Here is an 11417-nt window from a genome sequence, read left to right as displayed (position 1 = left end):
ATGAATGCAAACGAGATTGTGCTACGCACACACACACAGGTAGCCTGTCTGCTAAAACAGCCCGGGGGGACCTTTGCTGGGCCCTACTGCAAGATATCAAGTAGGATATTAAGGAAAATTTCTTCTCTGAAAGAGTGGCCAAGCACTGGCACAGGCTGCCCAGGGAGTGGTGGAGTCACCGTCCCTGGAGGTGTTCAAGAACCATGAGAATGTGGCACTGAGAGACGTGGTCAGTGCGCAATATTGGTGGTAGTTATATTAGGTGATCCTAGAGGTCTTTTCCAATCGTAGTGATTTTGTGATTCTCCCTGTGATTTTGCTGGATGAACTCGGGTTTGCCACAACAAGGGTTACCGAGGGATAAATCCCCCATGGAGCCTTGTGATTATAAACAAGTTGGAAAAAAAAACCTGCTGGGATCATTATACACAGTTTAAAAAGTGGAGATATTCAAGTTACACACCTCATTGCTTTTCTCCTCTAAGATCGCTGTCAGCTAGAGGCTGGGCCAGGAAATTGGTCAGCAAAGAATAAAAGCAAGGAGCCATTCTATTTTCTTAAAAATTTTCAAGCTATCAGTAAATAAGAAAGGGTTTACGGCGTGCCAACTGTAAAGACAACTTGGACAAAGAACGGGACGATCCGAGACAAGGAAAAACTGGCAGGCAGGGAGGGGGCAATGGGAGCTTGGTAGCCTTCCAAGGGCCAGCCGTGCAGGCACACCTGACGCAAGCTCAGTGCTTTGCTGGAGTGAACTCTGCCACCACACAGCACACGCTGGATGGAAGAGGAACCAGACCTACACGTGTCTGGAAAAAGCAAGATTTGCACTCACTGCTTTCCCAGCATAGCAGAATGAGAGCACTGACCTGAGGCACATCGGACAAGAATGAGAAGAGCACCATGCTCGAGGAATACGTCCCTATTAATGCTGACTTCTTTCCACTTTTCCTTCCAATTCCAATTTCTCCAAAAAGTTGCTTGCATTTTTTCGCAAAAGCATGAAGAAAAGGAGCCAGCAGCAGAGTCCTTGGAAGGTATCACATGCACACATAGGAAAGCACAGAACCACCAGCAGGGGCTGTCACTTAGAGCCCAGCAAATGGGTCACCAGCACATCCTTCACCTGGGACAAACAACAGGCAGGACTGCTGTATTTCTGCCTACGGGAACCCAGGACAGGTACCAGAAGGCATATGAAGTCTCACTTTGACACATGGCAGAGCCTGCCTCTTGCCTTCACGGCCAAAATCAACCAGGGGCCTTTGGCTGGCTGGAGAATACCTCCTTCCTCAGGGGTCTCTCCAGTTTCAGCAGCCCTCCCAAAAAATCCTGGAGTTAGTAGAAACTCCATCAGAAGGAGGGTCAGATCTGCAACATCAACAGAAAAAAAAAAGAAAAAAAAAAGAAGAAAGTAAATCCCAGACATCTGCCTATTCCTCCCACCTTTCTCTAGTATCTAAAAGGCCAACACATACATTCACTGTTGGACAACACTCTTGAAACCAAAACAGGAAAACATGCACAAGAAGCTCTGTACTCGTTGGGCCAAAAGATGTGGACTTTTCGATAGCTCATAGCTGCTTCTTTTGCAGTTAACATTCTGATGATAACAGGACTACATCTAATGCTCAGAGGTCTACACCAGCAGAGCACCAGCAGCACAGCTTCCTTACAACGAAGGCAGTGAGAAATCTGTCACCCGAGTCCCCTAAACACAGTCCGACAGTACTGCACATCTGCCTTCATAGAATCATACAGGTTGGAAAAGACTTCTAGGATCATCTAGTCCAACCATCCACCTACCACCAACACTGGCCACTGACCTCATCCCTCAGTGCCACGTCTCTACGCTTCTTGAACACCTCCAGGGATGGTGACTCCCCCATCTCCCTGGGCAGCCCGTGCAAATGCATCACCACTCTTCCTGAGAAGTACTTTTCCCAGATATCCAACCTGAACTTCCCCTGCCACAACTTGAGGCCATTCCCTCTTGTCTTTCTATTCATTGAAGCTGGAATTTGATGAGTAGGTGGGTGGAGAGAGGAACCAGGGCTCCTGCAGAAGCTGGTGGTCTAGAAGATCTGAGCTGGGAGACAGCTCACAGAGCAAAGCAGAGCCATAGAGGCAATTCTGAAGGAGAGTTAACTTGAGAGAGAAGCAGATTTTTGAGCAGGGGAGGTGGGAAGAAACTCCTTGCATTATGCCAAACTAAAAATGAATTATTCTGACCCCTTTACTGTAGTGGTTATCCAATGACCATTCAATATTTCCACCCTGGGCAAAGACATGTTTTCTGAGAAAGATTTACTATGTTAGCTTGGGCAATACTTCATAAGCTTATCTTACAGTGAAAACACACTTCAGCAACTAGGATCCAGTGAAACTGCATTATAATCTCAGTGTTTTCCTTTCAGCGATTATCTGACAAACCAAAACTGTAACAGTCTTACTTTAAAAAAATATATATTAGGCACTAGATACAAAAAGCAAGTCAAATTAGTTATGTTATTACCAAAAAAATAGATCCAGGACGTTGTGGAATTTGCCTCCCTCTGTCACAGATGGATGGAGGCAGCTTCAGAGCACAGTCAGATCTGCCTGACAGCATTCCTAGCTCAAACTTTTCCCTTTCTTTCTTTTTCTTTTTTTTCTTTTTTTTTAAGCTCCCCCAAATTTCCTTCTACAATTAAATTACCAGGCATTAAGACATGGCCAAAGTGGACCAAAAGTCATCAGACTAGAATTCTGATTACTTGTGACAGATCCAAAGTTATTTTCACTATGGTCACTGTGGAAATTTGCAATTCTGTCCAAAAAGAATACAATTAAAGATGCAATATCCACTTGCAAATGAAAATATATCACAGTTTCAGATCTCAAAAACAACTCACTGGAAAAAAAGAAAAGTCTTCTCTCTCTGGATGGAAAGAAATGAGTTTTTAAAAAAATATAGTTCAATATTTGCTACTTCAGCTAGAAGAACCATCTGCTTGAGAAGTTAGCTGGCTTACGTGGGCATACAGCTCCTCAGAAGACATCAGTGGTAGGAAGCTTGTAAAAAATGAAAATGTGACTCTTCAGTTTGGTGCTCAGGTAGCAGAACATCTGTAAGCTTTTCAAGAGCAAAGCTTATTATTTTCTAACCGAGTGGCAAAATTCAGGTTTTCTGCTGTCTGTTTCAATAAGCAGTTTTCGGCTTATTATGTTTTAGTACCACAAAACATGGAAATCGATGTTTAAAAAGAAGCACAACTGATTATAAATATCACCTCAAGGGTTACACCACACTGAAATGACGCATTTTTGGCAGTTCTGCCTACTAACACAAGAGAGAGATGGAAAGGAAAACTCCCCTAAACCAAAATCGAGTACATTCAAATGCACACATGCTGGATCACAGCCATTGTGCTTTGATCTTAACGTCAGGGATAACAGATAAGGGATAAGAAAGAAACACATTTGGCTAATGGTGCTACAGGGTTCTTCACATTCTGTCACTGGTATTCATTGGCATGGAGCAGGTCTTTACTCCAGAATGCAAAACCACTGGTCCTAACCAATACTTCACATCCATACTTGGTCTTACGCACCACCAAGTAAACCAAAATGCAATTTTCTGAGGGTCAAAGTAAAAGGAATCTGGTTTCTTATAAAGATCTGTTCCCGGTCAAACGATTTCAGCTTCTAGAAACTTGTTTTGGTTCCTAGAGAGGCAGACAACACAATTTGATGTGAAATCCAGTCACTACTTGGGCAGCGAAAGGGCCAATTCACTTGTCACCAGACACAATCCAGAACTAGAACTTAGATCAAATAAGCTACAAGTCTTGTTTGGGAAAAAGCCACACAAGCAGCAATATTTTGCAAGTATTTCTATCTACACACATAGAGCTTTCCACTTGTGATGGAGGGAGCACACAGCTGCCTGTGACAACACTGCTAAGATAACAGCTTTGGAATCCAACAAGTGCAGCTTGTCCAAATTCAGCCTAACTGCTCCTGTGTGCAACATGGGAAGGCTCTGCAGGTATAAAAGAAAAGCAGCTTTGAAACACACAGCACTCCTGAGCTGCCTCATCACAGAGCAGTGTGACATCAGAGCATAAGTAACTTCCTAGAGATGCTGGTTTTGAACGCTCTAAGCAGACTCATGCTGCCACAGCCGTTCATGTCTGAACACCTGGATTCAAACATCTGCATATCCAATGGCATGCTGACCGGGAGACTCAGATGATGACCAAGGAGATTTATGAAGATGCACGCAAATGGGAGGAGACCCTCAGAGAGGGAAAGGAAGGGCATAATAACAGATGTGTACAGCAAAAAAAATGACCATCTGCAATAACACAGAGCAAAGGCAATGTGGAGGTGTGAGTATAGCCAGCTTCCTTACACACACAGCTCAGCAAAGCACAGCCATCTACTTGTATTTAGCCACCTCCACGAGAAAGGACAGTGGAGATGGCAGAATAATGAGATAGAAGTGTCAATGCTCCTTAGAACCCTCTAAGCCTGATCAACAAAGACTCAACGTCCTTCTAGAAAGCTGCCATCGCACCCAGGAGATCAAACTGTGTCTGTCTCAGTAGCCACACAACATCACTGCAACCACAGCGCTGGTATTCAGACCTCAGACCCTTTTCCATCCTTGAGAAGTTGCCAGTCAACAGGGAGGGCTGGAAGCTCTATTGCAACAGAATTAAATCTCCAAAAACTCAGGCAGTGCAACAGTCTACAGAAATACAGTTTTATTACATTAACAACAAGTAAAATTAAAATGTTACAAAAACATTTCCATTAACTATTTTGCCTACTTAATGTTTTTCCTTCCTGTACGTGCATTTGTTCCCAAAGCGTGTGTGTCCAATTTTACAATTGCATGGAAAATATGTTAACTAAATGAACCCTAATCTGATTCATCCTGAAAATCACACTGCTAACAATGACCATACTCTAACATGTTTATCTTCACACCCACCATTCAGTTGCAATACCATAACCTCTCCTTTTTCTTGACCTAGACTTCTAACTCAAAGGAGAAACACAGGTGAATTCAGGAACATATGGTAATACGCTGAACTTAATCTAATTCCCATTAACTAACTGCCAAAGTAATTTTTTTTCTTTGTTTAAGAAGTCATTTGGGGGTCAAGATAACTTACTGGGAAAGAACAGCATAAAAAGCTTCCGCAACATTAACTTCCACTGCAGGCATCAGCCGTGCAACAGAAGAACAACAGAGGCTTAGCCAGTCTGTAGCATTCAATCAATGTTACCTTAAAGCCCACTTTGTCCAACACCAGTTGAACACGTTTAAGTTGTTGTACTGTTTACTCTTCGAGTCATCTGTGCTCTCGTATGCAAAAAGTTACAGCAACATCCAAAAGAGCTAAATCCAGAGACCTGCAAACGTGAACTTATGATGAACGAATACAGAGCTGAGTCGAGCAGCTGAAATGGCTCCAGCTCCTCTGCTGGTTTTCCAGGCTTCAAGCAGAGTGAAACCGATCTGATTTTTGACAGTTCCACCTCAAGGATTTCTATTAAAAGCCATGTAACTGAGAAGATTTCCTGGTGAGCTTTCACTCTGTTGTGGCCTAGAAATGTTCAGAGCTATGCAGTGGAGACGATCCATCTCCAGAAAGCTGCAGGCTAGGAAAGAACCATGAAGGCTCCTTAACAGTGCTCAGAACAAACAGGAGCCTCTGAAGAAGAGAAAGAGGAACATTTTTTCTTTCCAGCAGCCAGTGAGGTTGGTGGGCTCCAAATTTGTCACAGATTTATTATCAGCCAAACTAAAAGAATGGGACCTGAGCAGAGCGGAGGGACAAGCACGTTGTCCAGATTCTCATCACCGTCGCCCTTCCCTACCTGGGGACTTGGCCAAGCAGGGAAATGGGAATATTGCTCTAAACTCTGCCTATGCCAATATGAGACACTGCTGACTGCAGAAGGGCTCCAGGTGAGCACAGAAGCACCTGCTCACAAGAAAGAAAAAAAGAGAAAGCACATGAAAGGAGAAGTCTCGCAGAAGCTCTGGAGAGGTTGCAGAAGTGCAAAACAAACCTAAGATTATGGATACATTTTTCCTCTTTGCAAGAAGGATCCAAAAGTCTTTCTGAGCCTTGACTCTGGAACAGAACCTCAAGCAAAAAATGCATTATTGCATGGCCATAATGCAAAGGTAGCAAACATCACCGCTCCCACTGAACCAAGCAACCCCAAGCTGTTCAGTAACATCCTGTGGTCAGCAGCATGGACACCAAGCAATTTTAGGTGATAATTACTGACCTCACCAAGTTTATTAGAGACTGAGATAGTCACATCTGACTTGAAAAGAGACTGACCAGAGTCCACCTGGCCAATGCTGAACAGGCAGGGAGACAGGACTTAAGCTGTGCAGCACCTCTAGCCCAAATTCCGCTGACTCTACCTATTAACCATCAGCTATTTGACTCAATTTTCCATCCCACAATTGGCTGAGTTGGTTGTCAGTTTACTCTGCCCGTAAGCGAGCTATTTCTATTCAACTTCATGACGTCAAGGCAGTGAGCAAACCTCTCACACATTTAAACTCTGATCTGCAGCACTGTAGGTGTAAGGGGAAATCCTGAACAAACACAGCTATCTGATTGCCGCCAGGGCAGGCAGTCCACCGACCTAATTACCTCTGTGAGCCACCCTGTGGGAAGCAGGATATTCTGCCTATCTGGGAAAGTAAGATCTCTCGTGAGAAGAGCTGGGAAAAGCCAAGCGAACTAGTTTGACCAAGATAGCTCTTGGCATAGTGACGCGGCTTTGCAAACTTTTATTTGAATATCCTTTCACAAAGAAAGGGCTGGAGCATTTTTTGAGCACAGCTGCCATTCTCACAAGTAGTCGCTACTGTTCCACAGCTACTTTCTCTTTATCAGAGCAAAACGATACCGATATTTAACAAGGGACAGCTCACATTGCATAAACTCAGGTGACACACAAGCCTGAGTGAGGATACAGCAGGATACACCGTGAAGTATTCTGTACAGAACATCTTGCCCTTTTCTTAGGCTGGGAGGATTCAGAAAAAAATCTATTTTTTTATTACATATTGACATGTAGCGTAAGGAAAATCCTTTTACAGCAGTGATAAGTCACAGAAGTAACATATTCCAACTCAGTAATAACGATACAAGTTACACCACCTCTGTTCCAGTAGTGAATGCGAATGACGGTTAAGGAAAAGAATTACAGATCTGGCAAAGGCCGTGCCCACTGGTGGATGACTTCTTTGCATAGCAGTGACAGAGTAACCCTGAGAACTCAGGGTAAAACTGTGAGGATTTACCAAGCACTACGGAGCATTAATCTTTTCTCTGCACGCAGTATTGCTCAGAGTAGTGCCAGGATACTACGCCTTGGTCTTTGCCTGCGTTCCAAGAGGGCAAAGGAAATGCTGGAGGGCTCAAAGCCACCACTGAGCTGAGAGGCTTTCTTCAGATTGGACACTCACAGTGCTAACTTGTACAGTCCTCACAAGGAAAGAACAGAAAGTTTGTTCAGTGTGTAGAAATATTTGTGCCCTGGAAATACAGCTGAAAGAGCAGGAGGGAAGGAGCAAAGGGATTTCCAACTTTACTAAAATAGACCTACATCCAGTGACCAGCACTTAACATTAAGAAGATCTAACTTTGGAACAAGATCGTGTTGCTCTTCATGTGGAACAGCTTTCTGGAGAGGAAAAGGGCTCATCACTTCCCAACCCAGAGACCTTTCTAAAGATAATCTTTAACCCAACTGCTCCGCAAAGCAGAGCAAACTAGTTTGATCAGAACAGCTTCTGGTACAGTGACATCAGTGACAAACTTTTATGTAAAGATTCTTGAGCAGAGCAAATACTGAGCACTTTTACGAGTAGGAAACTTTCAGAAATTATATAGGCTGAGAATTAGGCTCGACATAATTGTCTTTCTTTCTTTCTGCAGACTTCTTCCTTGTTTATCCCATCCTTTTTCGGCTCCCTTTAAATCCTGCAGAAGCATAGAAGTCCCAATGGACACCTTCAGGAAATTCAGCCTGCTCAGACCTGGGCCATAATCAGTGTGCACAAAGTTTCACGCTTCAGAGCTTCTGACAGCAAGGTCCAACCCAAAATTACTCGTGCCAGTGCATAAGTGGAGATGAAGGGGGGATTGTGCTCTGAAGAACAAAGCCACGAGGACAGATGGGAAACAGGCCAGGGCAGAAAGGACATCACATCAGCCCATACTCCCAGCATAACCCAGGGTGCTCTTATTTGAATGACTCATCTACTTTTATTCTTCCTGGTTCATCCTGATTAGCAGCAGCAGAACAAATAGGCCAAAGACACTGCGTAATTCTATTCCATCAGAAAGGACAAAAGTCATCTTGCAACTGAGAGACAGCTATCTACAAAGCCTGTGTACGTGCACAGAGAGTTGAGCATTGCCCCGTAATGTCTAGGGCAACTTTGGCTTTGTTGTTTTCCCCTAGATCTTTTTACCCCCCAACCCAGAGTGAGCACAGTTTGCTTTTTATTATGCTAGGATAGCTATGGACAATTCCATTTGCTGGAGGCCCTCCCTGCCTTCCAGCACTGCTGCCTTGTTCCACTGGAAGGCTCTAGCAATTGCAAACTTCTAAATTCTAAATTTTGCCTTGAAAAAGTGCACATTTGGTCCTTTTAAAAAAGCATTTTGCGCCACACCTGGCCGTCCTGAGGGCAGAATTTGGCAGTGTCTCTTCTTTTTTCAGGACAATTATCACTGATGCTAGAATAACTATAGCTGTTTTCCAGGCGAGACTTAAAATGTGGATATGTGATGATATGAGAAATTGCATGGAGGACAGGAAACAAGCCAAAGTAATCATTAGCTGCTCAAAAACACCTACAGAAAAAGCAGCATCGTAAACTTTATATGTATGAAAAAAGGAGGGCGTTAAATAGCAGAGGAAGAAAGTGGAGAAAAATCCATATGGGTTGTATAGCCAAAGAAGCTGAAACAGCTATTAAGAGAGTTGATAGCAAAATAAACTCAGCAGAAATCTAACCAGCACAATCACACCAACCACGAGGCCTGGGGATGAACAAGGAAAGACCGTGAAAAAAGAAGAAAACCACAGTGGAGAAATAGGCTGAGTTTGTACCATGTAGACAACGCTATGATCTAACATTTGTCCTACAAATACTATCCAAAGATAGAACTGAATGGCAAAACTCAGATTTTTAAGAGACAACCGGAGAGCCTCCAACAGCAGTTACTCCAGGGCACCTTGAGAACTATGATACAGCAGGAAAAACAATTCCCATTGTGCTTTTACACCCAAGCCTACTTATACAGGTGAAATAAAATACTGGCTCAAGTCTATACTTATTTTAGATACTGGTCCCAAACTACACTGTTTCTGACTTTTAAATTGCCATTGCTATTAAAAGCAAGACCAGAAACGCAACAGACACATGACTCAGGATTACATCAGGAAATTGAGAATTGCCAAGTCAAAGCGGCAGCTTGACAGCGCAAAACTTTAACATGGGGTCCAAGATGGCAAAAAGATGGCGTTAATTGCTAGCTACACAAAACAGCTGTGGACAATACAAGTAACTCCCAACACAAAACTTACACTGGAAAGCAATGGAACAAGACAGAAGTTGGTTCACATACTTTGGCAGTAAATGAAAGCCAGAGGAAGTACCAGAAGGAAACAGCATCATGAACTGGTGGGGTGGCAACTCCAGTCACAAGTTGAAACCAGTGTTTGGTCATAAAAGCTACAACCTCTACATAAATGCTATTTCCATTTCTATTAACAGATGGGTGTGAGAAATGGAAACCTACCAACAGCATAAGCAGAGGTCTGCGCATCTCCAAAAGCAGGAAAATATCTCAGGAAAATGCAAAGTATTAAATAGAATAGCTTTACAACAACCACCGAGATTTGTCAGAGACCAACAACTACTTATAACCTAAGTTGCTGCGCCAATTGTCAGAATCCTTTCGACACACAGCTCTTCAGAAGAGGAAATCTTCAGAGATTTAGTACCAGAAAGTGCATGCAAAGAACAGCATGGAATAGTCTGGGACAGGGGAGCCTATTTTATTTGCCCTAAGCAACATTTGATGGTTTGGATGGAATTCAGATTCAGAATAAAATAGGTTTGCCTTCAAAACAGATCACATAATTGGCTTTAGGTTTTAGTGCAATTTTCTTTTTAAATGGACCAAATCTTTAAGTTGCTCATAACTCAACTGTTTGAAAACAGCAACAAACCTCGCTGCCCCTAAGGAAATATATTCTTATCCCCAGACTGACATACATAGATTGGCCAGCCAAACTGCGATGAAAACTGCTACAGCAGCATCTTGAACAAAATAGCAACCAGCAGTCCCCAGACAGCCCTGAGAATTGCAAATCTAAAGGTGTGACTTCTGTTTCACAGATTTGCTTTACATCAATCACAACTACATAAAACCCAGTCCTTAATATCCATTCAGAACTACGAAGGTGGCTTAGGAGAAAGGGATAGAAGCGATAAGGCATTAAGATTTTATGCCTGTACTTTATACCTTGCAACAAAGCGAGGCAACAAAGCAATACTTCAACAGTTTGCTCAAATAAAGATTTAAATCAGCACTCTGATCTACTCACCCTTTTCAGTGGTATCCAGGGAAAGTTTCTTGATGTCATGAGCCAACGTGTCCGGCAAGTGGTCTTGTCCATGCTCTGCATCATTATCATCAAATTGAGCTTCGATAATGACATCCGGACTCTTAGCGTCGCCTTTTGCCGCCTCTCGAGGCACACAAGTCCCCAGCGTATCCTCAGGGACATCTGATTCATGCGTGGCTTCTGTTTCTTTGTCACTACCATCTGGCTTTATTACCTGGAGGAGCAGGGGATTAAAAACAAGAGGCGAGCTAAATCACTGGACTGAAGAAAGAAAACATTATCTTTCTGTTTTCATGCGCATCCCCAAGGATCTGACGATGAATTGTGGGTGGCTGGTGGCACACTGCAATTGCCATGTAATTAGCCACAGATATTGCACAATCAAAAGAAGTACCTCGCTAGGATAAAGATTGGAACAGCATGGCTTTCGCAGTACCTCAACTGTGACAATAATGTATCCAAAACGTACTTAGAGCATAACCATCCAGCTCCTGCCAAGCCTCTAATCAGCTCCCCGAAGTTGGGAGTGAGCACAGCGATGGAGGAGGATGCGGTACAGCTGCAGGAGCTGCTCAGCCATTGTCCATAGACACAGTGCCCACCCAGGGAGCTCCCAGCACATGATTTGGAACGGACTGAAAAAGAACAGAAAGGAGAACACCGTGCCCTGTGACCTGGGGAGGAACTGGACTGTGGCAGCTCAGTAAGGCACCAACATCTACATTTATTGTAGGCTGCTGCCTTTT

General features: G+C 43.5%; 1 protein-coding gene across 2 annotated transcripts in view; it reads right to left on the bottom strand.

The window, feature by feature from the left end:
- DIS3L2 (DIS3 like 3'-5' exoribonuclease 2) overlaps positions 1 to 11417 on the bottom strand; it is a 163657-nt gene that overhangs the window by 100031 nt on the left and 52209 nt on the right. For both annotated transcript variants that reach the window (XM_010716800.3, XM_010716801.3), the window contains exon 7: positions 10651 to 10885. In XM_010716800.3, coding sequence (XP_010715102.1) covers positions 10651 to 10885 — 235 coding nt within the window. The remainder of the gene's footprint in view (positions 1 to 10650; positions 10886 to 11417) is intronic.

This window comes from Meleagris gallopavo, chromosome 11 (assembly GCF_000146605.3).
Source record: "Meleagris gallopavo isolate NT-WF06-2002-E0010 breed Aviagen turkey brand Nicholas breeding stock chromosome 11, Turkey_5.1, whole genome shotgun sequence".
Lineage (NCBI taxonomy): Eukaryota > Metazoa > Chordata > Aves > Galliformes > Phasianidae > Meleagris > Meleagris gallopavo.
Note: the sequence above shows the minus strand (reverse complement) of the source record. Positions and strands in the feature narration are given on the sequence as shown.